This window comes from Argiope bruennichi, chromosome 11, assembly GCF_947563725.1.
Source record: "Argiope bruennichi chromosome 11, qqArgBrue1.1, whole genome shotgun sequence".
Lineage (NCBI taxonomy): Eukaryota > Metazoa > Arthropoda > Arachnida > Araneae > Araneidae > Argiope > Argiope bruennichi.
The window spans coordinates 26,170,366-26,190,372 of NC_079161.1; the positions used below are offsets into that span (position 1 = coordinate 26,170,366).

A 20,007-nucleotide genomic window follows, 5' to 3' on the forward strand; every position below is an offset into this window, starting at 1 on the left:
CTAAGCATTCTATAGAATGACAAATGCTATTTAGGTAAAGTATGAAATTTGAAAATTATTACATACTTCCCCTAACTGTTTATAATACCTAGCCATTCTATAGAATGACAAATACTATTTAGACAAAGTATGAAATTTGAGAATTATTACATACTTCCCCTATTTGTTTATAATAAATACCTAGGCATTTTATAGAATGACAAATACTATTTAGGCAAAGTATGACATTTGAGAATTATTACATACTTCCCCTAACTGTTTATAATACCTAAGCATTCTATAGAATGACAAATGCTATTTAGGTAAAGTATGAAATTTGAAAATTATTACATACTTCCCCTAACTGTTTATAATACCTAGCCATTCTATAGAATGACAAATACTATTTAGACAAAGTATGAAATTTGAGAATTATTACATACTTCCCCTAACTGTTTATAATAAATACCTAGGCATTTTATAGAATGACAAATACTATTTAGGCAAAGTATGACATTTGAGAATTATTACATACTTCGACTAACTGTTTATAATACCTAGGCATTCTATAGAATGACAAATGCTATTTAGGCAAAGTATGACATTTGAGAATTATTACATACTTCCCCTAACTGTTTATAATACCTAAGCATTCTATAGAATGACAAATGCTATTTAGGTAAAGTATGAAATTTGAAAATTATTACATACTTCCCCTAACTGTTTATAATACCTAGCCATTCTATAGAATGACAAATACTATTTAGACAAAGTATGAAATTTGAGAATTATTACATACTTCCCCTATTTGTTTATAATAAATAAATAGGCATTTTATAGAATGACAAATACTATTTAGGCAAAGTATGACATTTGAGAATTATTACATACTTCCCCTAACTGTTTATAATACCTAAGCATTCTATAGAATGACAAATGCTATTTAGGTAAAGTATGAAATTTGAAAATTATTACATACTTCCCCTAACTGTTTATAATACCTAGCCATTCTATAGAATGACAAATGCTATTTAGGCAAAGTTTGGAGAAAGGTCCTGATAAGGCTATTATATTAATGATGTGCATTTCTCAAAAATACAAATAATATTCTGAGAAAATAATGAGAGTGTTATTAAAAAATTTATTCAAATTACATAATGAAAAATGAAAGTTTATACCTTTCTTATCAAGGAAAATAAAATTTTCATATAATAAATAAGAAATTAAATTTAACCTACTTGTTGCAACATGGTAGGCTTGAATGACATTTCATAACATTTTTCGAGCAAAGACATTTCTTATTTTGGCACTTTTACACATACATTTGACTAATCCGTGGCCGCTTCCACTGGACTGAGCATTTGCAACTGACTGGATAGAAAACTGGTAGTTGTGGCGGATTGTGATGCGCGACGAGAGAACCTGGGACCTTGTGGTTTGCAGTCCAGGAACATGACCACAATACAAAAGCAATTACTCGGGTAGAGTAGTTGTTAACTGGTTTATAAGCTATTCACTACAGACTCTCCCTCCAGCGAGTCGGTGGTGAGACGAACGCTATGGCTGTTGAGTGATGATGTATTAGCTGTTGAGTCTATTGCGCCTGTACCCATTTGAGTAGCGAGCGTATGTGGGTGAGTGGTTGCTGTTGCGCCAAGTAAGTCTGACCACTTTGGTTGCGGGTAGACAGCGCCACAACAGCTGTATGAAGGTTCATCGTCAGAGGTCACCAATGTGGCTAAGTGGTATAAGCGAGGATAGAACGTGCCACCTTGTGGTTCGCAGCCTAGTAACATGACCATGATACAAACGCAATTGCTCGGGTGGCGTAGTTGTTAGCTGGCTTATGAGCCATTCACTACATAGTCAAGAATATCTTCAATTCTAAGTACAACGAATCAGAGATGCATTTCATACTTTGCCAATTTCACATTTGGTATTCTATTGACATACGAATTATGCGAAATATGAATCGCTTCATACATTGCCGGCTAGTTTTAGGCATTATATAGAGTGCCGGATTTCATATATTGCCCGCTAGTTTTAGGCATTCTGTAGAATGCCGGATTTCATACTTTGTCTGTCATATATATAATGCATATATAGAGCATCCAATCCATTCATGGCTTATGAGTTAATTTTCAAACATTTGACAATACATACATATTTTCAATTGAAAAAAATACTCTAAATAATGGAAAGAAATATATATTACATTGTTCGGAGTTCATAAATATATTTATCAAAAAAAATTGCATTTTTATATAATTTCTAGGTCTTATTAGTTATATTCAATAAAAAAAAATTCTTTCGCAGTATTTTTTAAAACAAAAACAAATATTCAGTTCTTTTGAGATTAACAAACCAAGTTATGACTCTTTGTATATACCACTATTTGAACCGATTTCAGGTCATTTCCTCTGCCGTTTCAAGGACTGTCCCAAATAAATGAGCTGTTATTTCTCGAAACTGCCGTTGATTGACTTAAAATTCAAAGATTCATAAATTTGTCAATTTTAATCGTAAAATGAAAGAAAAAAATTTATTATTTAAAGAATTTGAAAGAAGAAGGATATTTTTGTAAATATTTCTAACAAAACTTTGTATTCTAGAAAAATTTAGATTTCATAATTTTTAATAATGAATTTATTGACTGATTTATAATAAATAAGATTTTGTTCGAGATTAAATTTTTTTTTATAATTAGAAATATACATTGTTGTTTCTTATGGCACTTACCATGAACAAGCCCACCGTTAAAAAAGCAGCGATTTTAAGACGGTGGTGAGCGTCTATTGTTTTTTTTTATATTAGCGCCATATAGGGCCAAGAGAACACACACGTCACAACCCTTTTAACGGGACGGACTTCATTCATACATTTCATTCACAGATCGTAATTTAGACCTGAATCAGAGAACGATCACCCCTGATCCAGTACCCCCAGTGGTATTACTCTCGACATGGAGGACTTTGTGACCACGAGAAATTTATACGTGTACCAGCCACCATATACACGGAGAGTCTTCGGCCGGTGTTTTCGGAACTCACAATCCAAGGAATGTGAATTCAACACTCTACCAACCAGGCTATCCCAGCCCGATTAGAAATATATGCATGTCCCTAATTATTTAATTGTTAGTTATTGGACATCTTATACATAATTTATTAGAATAATCAGTATTCTATTTATTTATACATGCATTTACGCATATATATGTATGTATGCGTATGCAAATATTTCTGCAACGTATAAATGATCGAGTTTTGACTAACGTTTACTAAGTTGGATTTATATTTTTCATTTTTATTTTCTCTCATATGAGTTATAAAATTCTCAGTACTGAAAAGACTTTACTAAAATTAAAGAAGAATGCGTGTGTGTGTGTCTATGTATGTTTGCAGTCTACAGGACAAACTGTTATACCTAAAACTACCAAATTAGTCATAAATATACTTTGGAAAGTGGAAATGTGAATCTCGAACCTCTTTTTAAATTGAATTAAAATTCTTGTTAATTAAAAATTAAGTGAAATTTTAACTTTTTTTCGCGATTAGTTATAAAAATATTATTTCGCAAAATGATTGTTTTCCCAATCTTAAATGTTTTTTTAAATTTATTTGTATCGATAATAATTTAACTGTCGGACAATTTTTTCCGCAATTTTTGCACTTTTTCAAAAACGTGTGGTTTTTTTTTTTTTTTTTTGCTCATTTTGCGCAAAAGTTAGAACATATATGAACCAGACAATTATGTTTTTAACCTTCTAACATGTGATCTTTCTATACCAACATGAAAGCTCGCTTGCATTTCCTAGATACCGTATTAAAAAATATAAATTTTTAAGACGTTCATTATCAAAGATTAATTTGCGATTGTGTAAAGGTTAATATGTACAATTATTTTAAACAAATTTTCATTTAAAAAGCATGAAAGAAATGTAAAAATAAAATATAAAAACCAGTGGGACTGGTCTTTTCAAAACTTCTTGCATACACTCTAATGAACTTGTCATGCCAGCTAATGTCTTGCGTGACACTGGGTTATAGTTACGAAATATTAACTTTTGGCGTGAATTTGGCATTTTTAGTTAATTTTGCATTGTCATCCTTACTGAGTTATTTGGCGATTAATCCTTGGCCTAATTCCCAAAATGGAATTTGTGATTTAGATACGTATTTCTCAATCGATTGGGACAAAACTATACTTGTAATCGCAAATTCCCAAACCAAACTTAATTCATTTAAGACATTAGTTATCATGTTTATATGTTTCTCAAAGTACAGACCGACAGACAGCCAACCCTTTGTTGATTTTGTCTCAAAATTTGACAGGTATCTACACTATAGATGTTAAATCTGTGTACCAACTTTTATCTAACTAGTTTTCTTCTTTTTGTAATTATTGTTTTAACTTTTATTCGAGCACCCGGACAGACGGACGTCCTCTGAACAGAGTTTGCACAAAATTTGACAGAAATGTTCAAATTTGATTTGAAGGTCGTATACCTCAATTCAACCGTCTAGCTCAAGGCGTTAGTCACAGACAGACGGACGGACATTTTACAAAAATATATTTTTCGAACTCAAGAAGATCTAAAACGTGGAGATTCATCAGAATCTCGTGTTCGAATTTTTTGACAGTTACTATACTTATATTCTATACTATAATTCATCTATTCTACTCTTCTATTCTATACTTCTATACCATACTTCATCTATTCTATACTTCTATACCATACTTCATCTATTCTACTCTTCTATTCTATACTTCTATACCATACTTCATCTATTCTACTCTTCTATTCTATACTATAATTCATCTATTCTACTCTTCTATTCTATACTTATATTCTATGCTATACTTCCTCTATTCTACTCTTCTATTCCATGCTTATATTCTATACTATACTTCCTCTATTCTACTCTTCTAATCTATACCTCTATGCTTATATTCTATACTATACTTCCTCTATTCTACTCTTCTAATTTATACTTATATTCTATACTATACTTCCACTATTCTACTCTTCCAATCTATACCTCTATGCTTATATTCTATACTATACTTCCTCTATTCTACTCTTCTATTCTATACTTATATTCTATACTATACTTCCACTATTCTACTCTTCCAATCTATACCTCTATGCTTATATTCTATACTATACTTCCTCTATTCTACTCTTCTAATCTATACTTATATTCTATACTATGATTCATCTTTTCTACTCTTCTACAATACTGAGCAAATTAATTGGGACAAACTCCATTTTTTATAAATTTCTTCATTTCTCAGAAATGTTCTGCCTCAAACCGGTTTTAACAACATTTTCTTACAAAAGATGGGTTGTTCTTGACTAGTCTAAACTGGTTTGACCATGTGATCATTACATGTAGAGCATTTTACCATTAGTTGTGTTTCAGTTGCTGAAGGAGGTTGATTGTGTGAATTGTTTAGTTCTAATGCATATTTAAACATATCTATTGATAAAAAAAATTGAATAAATGAATTTACAAATATTTCAATTTAAATATTTACATTAGTCATGCAAAATTGTAAAAAGAATAATAAATAAATATTTAAAATGTATGTATAAAAAAACAAGAAATCATTTGATATTAACCTCATTGCATCGTTACGGTCAAAGCAAATATGCTCAGAATGATCCAAAACATATAAATCTCAGGCAAATTTCACAGATAAACCTTGAGGTACTAATGTGTCGCCCTTTTGGCAGATTATCATCTCTTCTCACCTGACGATGGGTCGTTTACTTCTTCACAACCTAGATCTGCTTTTTTTTTTTTTAACACCTTAAGTTTCAGACCATTTAGTAAAGAGGTCGGCGCTCTTCTCTCAACGTATTCTTTCACAAGAGCGATTGCCAGCTGTCCTAGATATTTTATTCTAACTAGATTTTATTTATCGTTTGCAGAATAAATAACATAACCTTGACTGCTTGTGCATTATTTGTAAAGCTATTTTTTTAACAACAAAGAAGTAATATACATCAGAAATTTAAATCAATGACTGGTCTTTGAAATACAAATGGCAGATTCGTAGACTTCTATTTACGAATAGAATTCCAAACGCTAACAAACAGTTCATTGAAAGAAGTTACAGAAATAGCCCACGTTATGCTTTTGTAGCGCCATCTGGTAAGATGATGTAAAATGAAATTTATCTCTAAAATTTGCCTTTTTTAATGTTGTCAAAAAAAAATACAATTATTTTCTATTATTGATCAAACAAAAAAAAAATCGTGGCAATTTTATTTATTTATTTTTATTCTTATTTTATTTCATTTATTTATTCTAAATTTTGAAAATTTTGTAAAATTATTCTTTTGTAATCCTTTAAAAATACGTTTCCTAAAAATACATTTTCATACGTTTCAATGCATTAAATAAATTCAACTGAAATTATTTCAGTGTTTACATAAATATCTTTAGTATGATTTTCTTGTTCCTTTCTTGCATCCAAGAAAGTACACTTATGGAATTTTTTCTCTTTTATTCCATCTCTTTTTTCTATGAAATTTATAAACAAAGTCCTGTGAGATTATTATTCTGGGTATATTAGGAAATATATTCAGCAAGCTCGTGATTTTATTGTTAATATTTAATTCTTTTTATCGGCTAGTTAAAACATAAAATGTGCAATTAAATGATAAATGTAGAGCTATTTTAATGATATTATGCAAAAGAAACATTAATGTAGTCAGTGAGCGATGAACAGGTGAAAAATGATTAGAAAAACACAAGTCAAATGTCTAGTACAATATTAAAATAAATTTTTTTTTTGTGGAAAATCAGGAATATTAAATGCTATATACTAGATTTAAATGAATTGAAACGAAATAAATATTTCCAGTGTAACAACTGGTCGGCAATGGCGACTTGTTATACATAAAATACAAAAACTCAATGTATATAGGTGTAATTATTGTGCACCAACCACAGTTAGAATCAGCTGGTTTGCCGTCAAAAAAACAAAAAATAAAATTTAAAAAAAAAAAAGGACGGGGAGGATAGAACTTTGAACTATAAAATGGGTGTTTGTTTGACAGTGTGTGTTTGTTTGCATTCAATTGTTAAAATCATTATTAAGTAAACCAAAGTATAGTTTATTATTTGTATAATATATGGGAATATTAATAATTGAACTAATTAGATCTATTATATTGCACTAGACACGGTTTAATAAGTTAGATAATAATATTTAAGGTTTCTATCGTTTGAAGTATCTTATTTCCTTATAATAATCCTCTTATTTAAAACGAAAGAAATCATTGCCTAACAGTTATGGTTAATTCTTCAAAAACTTTACGATCTTAGACATTTTTTAAATGATATGTATTTTGAACAAATAAATAAACGTATATATTTTCATAAAATTACATAAATAAAAAAATTAGAAAGAAAGAAAATTTTTTTCATGTTTTTAAGTTAAAAATGTTTTTGAAATGCGAGACTATATTGATCAATTATTTTGATTATTTCTTGATTATTTATGATATATAGGAATATTAATAACTTAACTAAATGGTTGTATCATATTCCATTAGACAAGATTTAATAATCTAGATAATAATATTTAATGGTTGAAGTATGTTATTTCATTATAATATTTTTTTTATTTGTAAAGGAAAAAATCATTAGCTATTAATTATGGTAAATTCTTCTTTATGTTCGTTGTCATTTTTTTCTGTGATACGTATTTTAAACAAATAATATATATATATATATATATATATATATATATATATATATATATATATATATATATATATATATATAAAATTAGGTAAATAAAAAATTGAGCCGGTATTATACTGTTAAAATTAAGATAAAAATGTTTTTAAAATGTGAAAATAAATTGATCAGTTATGAAAAGATGAGACGCATAATGCACACAGTCAGAGCAGCTGATTTTATAAATGTATTTAATGAATTGCACCAATAAGTTCTCATACGGCATGGACCGACATTACTGATGATGAAACTGTCCCATCATTCCGTGTTTCCAATCAGCTTTCCCCTCTATTGTATACAAAGCTGCCAAAAATCGCTCCGGAATTTTCAAATTTATGATTAGGAAATAGCACTTATTACACTCTCGGCGCCTTGTGCCTCTTTGAACGCACACCTCTGAAAGTGCTCTTGAGAATCGAATGCAATTTCACGAATTCTATTTTTAAGATTGATAAAAATGAAATAGTATAAAGTGAAAAGATTGATAAAATGGAATAGTAGATTTTTTAAATTAGTTTTAATATTTCTCCTTTGCAAAGCAAGCAGCCGATGTTAAAAGATTTTACTGTACCGCCACTCTTTCCGATTTTATTTTTATTTACATTTCACTCGCACTGCCTGTTTTATTTTATTTTTTTCTCCTCAAGACGGAAGCTCGTATATCACTTTATGAGTCTTTTTTTATCTACCTTGACACCGTTTCTCACTTCTGAAGCGTACTTAAAAATGTCACAACAGAGATATGCTCTTAAATCCTGACGAATCGCATCAACAAGCGGAGCGGATTTCAGTGACAGGAGCTAAGCCTAAAATACATTGATGCTTTTCCCGCCACTCCGGTAAACTTCCATCTGCCTCGAATTTAGTTTGGCAAAGTTCCAAAAAAATAGTTGGGAGTGATTTGTGAATTGACTAAAAGGGTTGAATTTATTGTGGTAAAGAGTTCTTCATTCAACTGCTGAGGAGAGAATCACTCTGCTTATTCATTGACGGCATTTTTCTGAAACTTTTTGGTGGTAGTGGAAGCTTTTGCTTGCACCTAGAAAAAAATTAAAATGTACGATACTTTTCTTAAATTTCCCAGGTATTATCAATATGAGCGGAAAAAGAGTGTATCTAATGAAGCATACATCGAACAGGTTAGTCTTTGTTCTTTTTCTTTTGGCTTTTGTTGACTTAAAAATATAATTGTTTATTGCGTGATAATGTTACTGTTGAAGTGCATAACTTAATTATTTTGCTTAGCTCGTATTTACTTCATAAAATTATGGGTAACAGTATTATACATTCATTTTTAATGTATTTAATTTATATACTCATATTTAGCAGTATATACATAAAATGTCGTTTATAATTTGATATTTTAGTTAAATATATACATATTTTTTTAATATATTTTTAAATATTAATTATTAATTGTTTTTTCTGTAATTACACCGTACAGTGAAAAAAAATCGAATAAATGTTTGAATTTTTTTTTAATTTTTTTTTTCTTTTGGCGGTTTGACAGAAAATTTAATACATATCACGAATTTTGATTTTTAAAAAAATAAGCTAGATTCCACACTTCTAATAAGCTATGTTTCTGAATTATCCTTTTCTTATTCAAAATGACAGTCAGATATTATAACAATTTTTTTTTCCGGAATCCAGGTGTTCCAACTGTGGAGATGTCAAAATTTTGTGGTAGAAAATTATGACAAATATATTTTCTATGTATGTAATCATCGTAAACGAGAAAATAATAATAATTGCCTGCTTCGTAAAGAAATGAATTGTTGTTTTATAATTTGTAATCCAAACGTAAAATAAAAAAGCAATATGTTTAAAAATAGACGGATCAATGCATTAATTTATCATCGAATATAAGAAAAAAAAAATTGCATACTTTTCTATTTTTAATGAGTAAACGAATACAAGACAAGAATCCTAAAAAATTAAAGTAAAAAAAAATATTACAGAGTCGTGCTCGTAATTCTGTATTGAAAAATAATTCAAACTTCTGTTTTCCTCTTAATTTATATTAATAAAAGTTAAATATATGAGCAGTTCGTACGCTTCTTAGATCCTCAAACCCGTTGAAAAAATGTTCTAAAAATTCTGTTCAAAGTTGACATGAAAAGAAGTAAGATTTTAGAGATTTCGTCAAAATTATTGACAAAAATATTTGATTTTTATTTATTAAAAAAATATTTTGCACAACTTGAAAATGATTATCTCATCATTAGCGTTGCTATTCCTATTGGATGAAAATATTATAGAAATTTTAATTCATTTTATTTTACTTGCTTCCCAATAGCCATTCTCTATGTTTAATTAAGTTTTGCAAAAATAAAAAAAAATATTAATAAAATATGTGACATTTATTTTTAAAATTCGTTTGATACGATATTTAATTTTTGAAGAATTTATGAAAATTTAAAAATCGTTTGGTGCAAATGAAATTCTCATTTTAATTAAAATAAAGTTTTAGACGATAAGATGCTTTTGTGTATTTATAACATTTCGTATAAAAGTGTTTTTTTACATAAATTTTTTATGTGCATATTGGATTAAGTTGTATTGTAAGTATATTAAATGGATTTTCCTTTCTAGCATGTTTAGTCCTTTACATTACGTAGCCATCAAAAGTATTTTGATATATGATAATTGTAATACTTGTTATATTATAAGTATTTCAGAAGGTTTTAATGAAAATTTTGAAACAATTACTTTACTAGTTCGTTTTTATTAATAAAAACATCAAAATATTGTAATCCTAATACATATATAGATTTAATAATAAAAATCATATTTCTAAAATTCCAGTTATTGTTGACTGAATTCTCCGGTTCATTCATAACCAATGTACTTCTTTCAAACGATGCAAAATTTTGTTTATACGTCGTTTTGAAAAAGAAAAAAAAATGATTTTTAATCCGTTGACACTAAAAAAAAAAATGTTGAAACCTCCAGATAACAGGATCTGTTTGGAGGAGTATGTGAACTGTGATAACAATATCACAACCAGTGACGAATTTAGACCATAGGCAAAGACTAAGATCATTATGAGGTCCTGTTTTAATAAACTAGCCAATTTAGTTTCAAATCGCATTACATTTTTAATTTAATATGTTAATGACTAATTTTTGGTCAGATTTCGTTCTGTTAATTTTGAGAGAATGTAAATACGTCTTTTAGTTTTTTTTTTATATATATATAATTTAAAACTACAACATCCACATTTTTATAAGACAAAGATCGGTTTTTATAAAAACTGTGACAACCAAGTGGACGTAATAAAATAAATAGGAATTTGACGTTATACTTGACAAAGTGTTAATAACACTCTAATATATTATGATTCGTAGAATTGTTGTTGATGTTACTTATGGCACTTCACAAGCCCGCTGGCGAACTGTCAGCGATTTAAGCCGAGTGTGCAGTAGGTTCTGAGTGCAGAAGCTTGACTATTCTCTCGTATGAAGTTGACATATACATTCGCTTGCATAACCCCTTTCACACACCTCACAGATAGAACACAAGGAATAGAACAACCATGTCCGAGCCGAGACTCGAACCTGGGACACCCAGATCACTGGGAAGATGCGGTACCCCTATGGCCCTAAGAATTTCTTTCGGCAATTGTGTTAATTTCAGTAAGTTAATTTTTTGCAATTAGGTTAATAATTTTTTTTTCATTTGGCAATTAGGTTCATTACTCCCTTTTTCATTAACCTGCCTGTGTCCCTAAGTAGCTGATTAGTCCGGAAATTTGCTATTAATCATGATTTTGGAATTATTCTCAATGAATGAATTAATAGAAGGCAAATTGTCTTTGACTGCATCTTTTCAAACGCGGATAAAGTAATTTCATATCCCTTTAATGATGCAAGGAACTCTACTATGAAATACTTCGGTCTTATTTTGTATGTAAGAACACTAAAATTTGTACAAAAACATTCATTGAAAATTCGGTTAAAAAGTTGTATTTAATATTCACAAACAATCAATCGAGGATTGATTAATTAAACACGTGCCTACAGCATATAAACTATCGTACAAAATAAAAATCGTACGATAATTAGGTCGTCAATAAAAACATGAAAATATTTTAATCCTAATATATAATTAGATTTAATAATAAAAATAATATTTTCAGAATTCCAGCTTATTATATCGGACATACTGTTATTCTTCTGTGAATTTCAATAAATCATGCTATTAAGCGCTGTATATATTCAAATTCTCTCACATTTATGAGGAACATTTTCATTTGAAATTTATTTATTGTTTTTATTATTATGAAGTAATATAAAATACTGAAATTGAAAGTTTTAAAATTATGATTTATAAATAAATTTATAATAATAGTATTAAATTTGTGGCATTGAAATTTGCTTATAAAGATTTCGATTATGCATCGTTTCATTTATTCATTATTTTAATGTCATTTCCTTTAAAGACAAATAAACAGCGCTTTACAGTACTTGGTATAGTAACAGTACTCTACAGTACTTACTCTTTGACACTATTAACCAGTTAATTGTTTTTTACGAGTATATTCATCAAGGAAAAAGTACATTTTGCATTATGACGAGTTTATTCAATGACAGTTATTATATTTATATGATATTATATATGTGTGTGCGTGTGACAATTTTGATACGCATCTTCAGAAGAAATCAAAACAGTTTACTCGTTAAGTCGAAAAGTATATTGTTTATATTTTCGAATAAACTATTAAATTTAAATTTTTTAGTTGAACGGGGATTAGAAAAAAATAGGTAATATGTCATTAAAGACTCATAATTCGTAGATATGATACGTTACGAAAAATAATAAAACTAAGCAAATTTTCTCCGTTTAAATGTTAGGTTCGTGTTGTGAAATACTTTCAATAATAATAATAAATTAAATCATTACTTGCGACATCATAATTACATGATAAATAAAACTGCGCTTGTCTAATGGCATTTAATTTGCGTCTTCTTATGTGAAGCCCAAAGCAATTGATTGTCATATAGATAGATATAAAATGAATCCATTGAGACAATTTTTTTTTAATTTACAGTATAGGACTTTTATTCATTTTTCAAAGACCTGGCAGAAAACGGCATTCAAAAAGGACATTATTTGATTAAATATTAGGCGAAATTTTAATAAACAACTTTGATTATTAGAAATGTAAGATTATAATACTAATACAAGATCATTTGAAATTAATATTTCTAAAGATAGCATTAGTGTAATACTGCATAGAATTGAAAACAATATAATTAAAATTTAAAATTGTTCATAAAAGTAAAAAAATGAAAAAAAAATGTATATCATAAATAAAAATTACACATTTATTTTTATGAAATAATTTATGGTATTAAATTTTTAAAAATCGTCTGACTCTTTGATCGTCTGTGAATATTTAGTAAAACATTATAACTCGAGTTAAATTCATCGTATGTTTTTTTTTCACAAATATGTTTACAATATATAAATATATATATATATATATATATATACAGTGGCTCAAAAAATTGAGAGTACACCTTACTTTTACTTGATAAATCCGACTTTCAATATAAATAACACATTACCGGGAAATGCAAACTTGTTTTTATTTTTACACATAACAAATGGTTTAATTTAGAGTAAAAATAAAGAAAACTCAACGAAAAATTTCTAAATTGAAAATTTTCAGAAGCATTTTAAATAAACATACGCAGATTTTTGCCTCAAAAAATGGAGAATACACCAAAGAAATTTTTGCAATATCAAGCATAGAAACAAAGTGTCACTATTAAATTGCATGTCTTTTGGCTCTTATAATGGTCTCTAAACGTCATGGTACCGATTCGACCGATTTTTGGTGGTATCTGAAGATATTTTACCCCATTCTTCTTGCACCACTTTTTTTAAATGGGGTTTGTTTCTAATTTTGTGTTTTTGAACCACTTTTTCGGATATGGCCCACGAATATTCAATTGCATTGATGTCGGGGTACTGTGGTGGTGGGTGTAATTGCTATTTACAATGAAAAAGACACCATATTTTGAAGTTACGTGTATTCTGTTTGGGGCCGTTGTCTTACTGGAAAATGAAATTTCCATCTAAACCCAAATTTTAGCACTTTTCTTTAAATTGCTGCGAAGTATATCAAAGTAAACCGTATCATTTATAATGCCATCTATAAAAATTAAATTTCCTACCCCGGATGAAGCCACGTAACCTCAAATCATCACGGAGTCACCATCATGTTTAACTGTAGGATGTAAATTTTTTGGATACCAAGCAGTATTAGGTTTTCTCCATACAGTAAAATGGTTGTCACTGCCAAAAATGTTGAGGTTTCTTTCATTACTAAATATAACTTCCTTTCAAAAGTTATTGGTCTTCAATTGATGAGTTTTTGCAAACTTCAAATGCTTTTTCTGAATTTGCAAGCTGATGAACGGTTTCTCTCTAACAATACTACTTTTATATCCAGCTTGTCTAATGGCATTTAGCACAGTTTTAGCACTTACACTTATGCCTATGATTTGAAAAGTTTCTACAACACGTTGGATGAACCATATGGTAGCAGCATTCTAAAGGAAAGTGGTAAAAATTTGGGTTTAGATGGAAATTCCATTTTCCAGCAAGACAACGACCCCAAATAGAATGCACGTAACGTCAAAATATGGTGTCTTTTTCATTGTAAACAGCAGTTACACACACTACCACAGTACCCCGACATCAATGCCATCAAATATTCGTCGGCTATACTCGAAAAAGTGGCACAAAAACGCAAAATTAAAAGCAAAATCTATGTAAAACAAGTGCTGCAAGAAGAATAGGATAAAATGTCATCAGATACCGCCAGAAATTGGTCGAATCGGTATCATGACATTTAGAGGCCATTATAAGAGTCAAAAGACATGCAACTTAACAGTGACACTTTGTTTCTATGCGAGTCATTGCTAAAATTTCATTGGTGTACTCTCAATTTTTTGAGGCAAAAATATGAGTATGTTCATTAGAAGTATGAGTATGAAATTTTTCAATTTAGAAGTTTTTCGTTGATTTTTCTTCGTTTTTACTCTAAATTAAACTATTTGTTATGTGTAAAAATAAAATCATGTTCGCTCTTCTCGGTAATGTGTTATTTATATTGAAAGTTGGATTTATCAAGTAAAAGTAAGGTGTACTCTCAATTTTTTTGAGCCACTGTATATATATATTGTCCAGGATTCCCCCCATTTATCAGTTTTTAAAACCCTGTTTGTTTGTTTATATTGTATCTTCCATATTGTTAGGAACTGAAATGAGTCGAATAATTTTTTCTAATTGCGCCGTTGCCTAGTGACGTGTTACTGTTTCCATGTATATATATGTGTCTTGTTGTTTTAAAATAAAGCTGTACTGTACTGTTCTGTTCTTTTAGCAAGTGTTGCGTCTTTTAATTGAATCGACAGCCGTAAAGGCATCGGGTAGATGCAAGAATCCCATTAAAGATTAGAAGATTTATTTAGATATATTTTATTTGCTTTGAGGATTTTCACTTACAACTTATACTCTGATCATTGCATGCATGGAACTTTCTAATGGAGATGAGTCCCATGACATCACGGCGCTATTAAAAATGTAAATATTCGGTTCAACAGTCTTCTAAATTTCACTATATTGTAACCTCAATTTTTTTATAAACTATACAGATATTAAACCTTAAACCGAAAAACTTGTTCTTTGTCTTTTAACAAAGGAACAGATCAAGCGATTAGATAATTTTAATGAAAGAGTTTGAACGTCAGGTAACAATGTAATCTATTGTTGAAAACTAAGAAAAAAATTAGACAAAATTTAGAAAAAATTCGCGTGACTGTTAAATTGGTAAATTGAAATAATATATATTTTTTTAAATTTCAAAGCTGTGTATAATTCATTTTTATGTGTTAATATTTTCAGAAATTATCTCGGGAAAACTCCAAAATTCAACATAATATATATATGTGTGTGTGTGTGTGTGTGTGTGTGTGTGTGTGTGTGTGTGTGTGTGTGTGTGTGTGTGTGTGTGTGTGTGTGTGTGTGTGCCAAATTTTGTAGCTGTGGTAAAATGGTCTGGCCTGTAGAGCGTAAACACACACACACTTTCATGTTTATTATTTGTATAGATATAAATTCGGAGAAACCGCTGCAGCTGATTCTTGTTTATTTTAATATTCACGCTTTACAGCATTTAAAAGGTATTGAAACAGCCCTTCTTCGCATTTTTGCCTAAATAACTTAATTCTTCATTTTATTTTAGATTGCTCAAAGAGACAACGAAGAGTTCGCTCAGGAATGTGTTCGGATCCATAACCGTTACAGAGCTCAACACGGATGTCCCCCCTTGCACCTTTCATACTCAGTAAGCAAAATTTCAGCTCATAGTAATAGTTTTCATCGATGATATTCCGATTACACTTAAGATAGTACAGTGCCACATTTGAGATTTTAAATCTATAACTAGCCAATTTTGGCAATCCCAAAATATTTGAACAAGTCGTTGCCATCCAACCGGCAAAAGTAGATGGAATCATTGTATATTCATAAATCTAAGCTATATTTCTATTGTTTCTTCCTTGTATAAGCTCCAATAAAAATTTTGCAAACATGACATAAAAATTTATCTCATGTTTATGAAATAACTCAATCTCAAAATGTGAATTTCACATTTCCATATATAACTACTTCCAATTATTGCATTGCATTTTTTTTTTCAGATTTGCGCCGTTTCACAGGAATGGGCCAACCGAATATCTAAGGAGGATGACTTCCATCACAGCAACAACCCACAATATGGAGAGAACCTATTTGTCGTTTACATGAGCAATAACTCCGTGCCCACGGTGACAGGTCAGTTATTCATCAGAACTTATCAATTCCAATCTATCTCTCGTCTACAAAGAGCAATTATTGTTGATGTCAAACCAATAGGGAATGGTCCCCTCAATACTTTCTCGCATTCTCTCTAATAAATGTGTTATCTGAGAGAACGCATTGCATGACTATAACGTACAATAGTTACGAAATATTAATCTTTGCTGCGAATTTAGCATTTCTACTGTATCTATTATGTCATCCTTAGGGAAATATTTCGAAGTTAATCCTTGGCATATGATTAATAGCATCCGAAAATCGAAGTTGCGTTTTAGACACGTTTCCCCCAACCGACTGAAACATAAATTTAACACAAAATTGCACTTGTAGTCACAAAATCCCTTTCCAAATTTGATATATTTAACTCATTGCGTTTTTTAATTATCTCTTTTATATAATTCGGTTGTTGTTGTTTCTGATGGCACTTGCCATGGATAAGCCCGCTGTTACGAAGACAGCGATTTTAAGCCGGTGGGGGAGCGTCTCTTGTTTTTATAGTAGCGCCATCTAGGGCCAAGAGAACGACTTAACTACACACACGTCACAACCCTTTTTACGGGGCAGACTTCATTCCCGCATTTCATTCCCTCATCCACAGATCGTAATTTAGATCTGAATCAGAGAACGATCACCCCTGATTCAGCGCCCCCAGTGGTATTACTCTCGACATGGGCGACTTTGTGACCACGACAAATTTATAAGCGCGTCAGCCATCAAGCACGCGGGGAATCTTCGACCGGCGGAGAACTCGCAACCTAAGGGACTCGAATCCAACGCTCTACTAACCAGGCAATCCCGGACCGTTTACATAATTCTGAAAGTACAGACCGACAGACCCTCAACCTTTAGTTGGATTTGGCTCAAAATTTGCCTGATATCTTCACTATAGATGATAAATCTGTGTACCGAATTTTATCTATCTAGCTTTCATCGTTTTGAAATTATCTGGTTTATTTATATTCGAACAGCCGGACAGACGGATTTCCTCGGAATTTATTTTACTCAAAATTCGATAGAAATCTGCAAATTTCGTGTAAAGTCCGTATACCAAATTTTGTCCGTCTTGTTCAAAGCTTTTTTTAGTTATCTTTGTCACAGACTGACGGACGGACATTTTCCACAAATGTATTTTTCGAATTCGTGTAGGTCTAATACGTGGTAGATTCGTCAAAATCTCGCTTTCAAATTCTTTGACGGTTACTTATGCGAGAAAGTAAAAAAAGAATCAGCCTTTAGGATTTCAATTTGTATTTTTTTTTTCTCGTTCTTGGGTTTTACATTGTGGCTATACAATTACAATTGAATTCTCAACTGCAAATGAATTATATTCGATACTGTAAGAACCTTAATTTTGTTTTTCTAATCAGGTATTTTACTATCAGTATTTCTCAGATTTTGTTATTACTAACTAAATCTGAATTCTACTTCCAGCGCAACAAGTGGTTGAATCCTGGTATTCAGAGCATGTGTTCTATCCTTTTGACGGTCATATCACACGGGATATAATTTCAAATGCCGGTAAGCTATAAAGTTTTTTTCCCTTAGGTCCTGTTCTTACAGCATTTTTAGAAATACTGTTTAAAAATCATTATATCAACAGTAATATTTCTGAATATTTGAAACTAAACTAAAACTTTAACTTTATCTTTAGTTTTCGATATTTGTTTCACTTTTCAAATACTTTTGGTAATAGTTTTATTAATTTTGAAAGTTCAAATTTTTTTATTTTAAAAGAAAATTACCGAAGATAAAAAAACATTTTGTATTCTGTAATATTTAATGTAAAATAAGCTTTCGCATTAAAAATAATTTCATTTAAAAAATTGATTGGTTACTAAATTTGAGACTAACAGTTTGAGATTCCATCGAATGTTAATTTTTAACAGATTATTACTTTTTCGCATGCGACGCATAATTAACGTTTTACTGTCTAATTCTGAAGTATAAGCAATGTTTTAACAAACATTTTGAAGCTTTCCTTAATGTTTTAACGAATTTTATCGTTAATTTTGTTTGATTAATATTTTAACGAAATTTTTACTAATGAAAAAACTAATTTATTAAATTTTTATTAGTAAAAATCGCAAAACCTTTATTTTGAACCACTCAGAACATTTCAGCTTATTAAATTCTAAAAGCCAGTGAGTTCAATAGACACATGTATTGAGAAAAATTTCCAAAATTCATGAATTATTTTTCTTTTTTTCAGGACATTTCACCCAAGTATTATGGAAAAACAGCAGAGAGCTGGGCATTGGAAAAGCCATCAGCAAAAACAACAGACTATACGTCGTGGCAAACTACTATCCTGCAGGGAATATCCTCAGGAGGTTCACAGAAAATGTTCCACCCAAAATTCATAACTACTCCCACATGCCCCATTACTACAGCAGGAGAATATCAAGTAGAAGGTTAGATATGGATACATTAGCAGAAGACTTGCACGTACCCCAGTACCGCAGATCTTCAAGTCGGAACTTAGATATTCAATCTGAAATTTCAACTGGAAATTTACACGCGCCTCATCAGTATACTAGACGAGTTTCTAGTAGGCGACTTGATACATCAATAGAAACTTTGCATGTGCCGCACTTTTATAACAGGAGGAATTCAAGTAAGCATCTTGAAACTGAGGATTCTTCAGCAGAAACTTTGAATGTACCTCAGTATTATAACAGCAGGAGAAAATCAAGTAAGCATCTTGAAGCTGATGATTCATCAGCAGAAACTTTGAATGTACCTCAGTATTATAACAGCAGGAGAAAATCAAGTAAGCATCTTGAAGCTGATGATTCATCAGCCGAAACTTTGAATGTACCTCAGTATTATAATAGCAGGAGAAGATCAAGTACTCGGTTTGATGATAATGGCTCGACTGAAAATCTGTATGTACCGTCTCATAATAATCGTCGTGCCTCAAGGTGTCAATTCGATTTTGATGATTCAGTAGAAACCTTATATGTACCCCAGTACTACATTCGAAGACCTTCAAACAGACTTCTGAGCGTTGATACTTAAACAAAAAAAGTGGAATTGATAGGAATACCTTAAAAGGTACTTTGAACATTCAGGGAATCAGGCATATTTTTATAAGTGCCAAAATTGATACTGTATTAATCTTCTTTAATAAAGGAAAACGTGTATGTGTCTATATATATTGGCGTTCTGCAGGATGAATCATCTGTCTTAGAGCTGGTAAATTTGGCATAGATATTCTTTGGAATACGAGAATTGAATCTAATCCCTCCGATTTGTTTTTGAAATTTTAATTAGAATCCTAATTATTTAAAAATTAATTTGATTCTTATTTATTTTGAAATTTTAATTAGAATCCTAATTATTTAAAAATTAATTTGATTCTTATTTTTTTTGAAATTTTAATTAGAATCTTATTTAT

At 30.0% G+C, this 20,007-nt stretch overlaps 1 protein-coding gene across 1 annotated transcript; it reads left to right on the forward strand.

Moving 5' to 3' along the window:
- The first annotated feature begins 8,508 nt into the window (after positions 1-8,508).
- LOC129957266 (uncharacterized) lies at positions 8,509-19,745 on the forward strand. The gene is made up of 5 exons (XM_056069520.1): positions 8,509-8,875; positions 15,997-16,098; positions 16,454-16,586; positions 18,042-18,128; positions 18,820-19,745. Exons 1-5 carry the CDS (start codon positions 8,792-8,794, stop codon positions 19,626-19,628), a joined length of 1,215 nt encoding a protein of 404 aa, XP_055925495.1. The 5' UTR covers positions 8,509-8,791; the 3' UTR covers positions 19,629-19,745.
- Positions 19,746-20,007: the final 262 nt, after the last annotated feature.

Excerpts from the sequence above, each read along its gene's own strand:
- LOC129957266 (XM_056069520.1), top strand. The coding sequence starts at position 8,792 with ATGTACGATACTTTTCTTAAATTTCCCAGGTATTATCAATATGAGCGG. Across the intron at positions 8,876-15,996 it reads ATGAAGCATACATCGAACAG|ATTGCTCAAAGAGACAACGA; the intron begins GTTAGTCTTTGT and ends ATTTTATTTTAG. Across the intron at positions 16,587-18,041 it reads CTCCGTGCCCACGGTGACAG|CGCAACAAGTGGTTGAATCC; the intron begins GTCAGTTATTCA and ends TTCTACTTCCAG.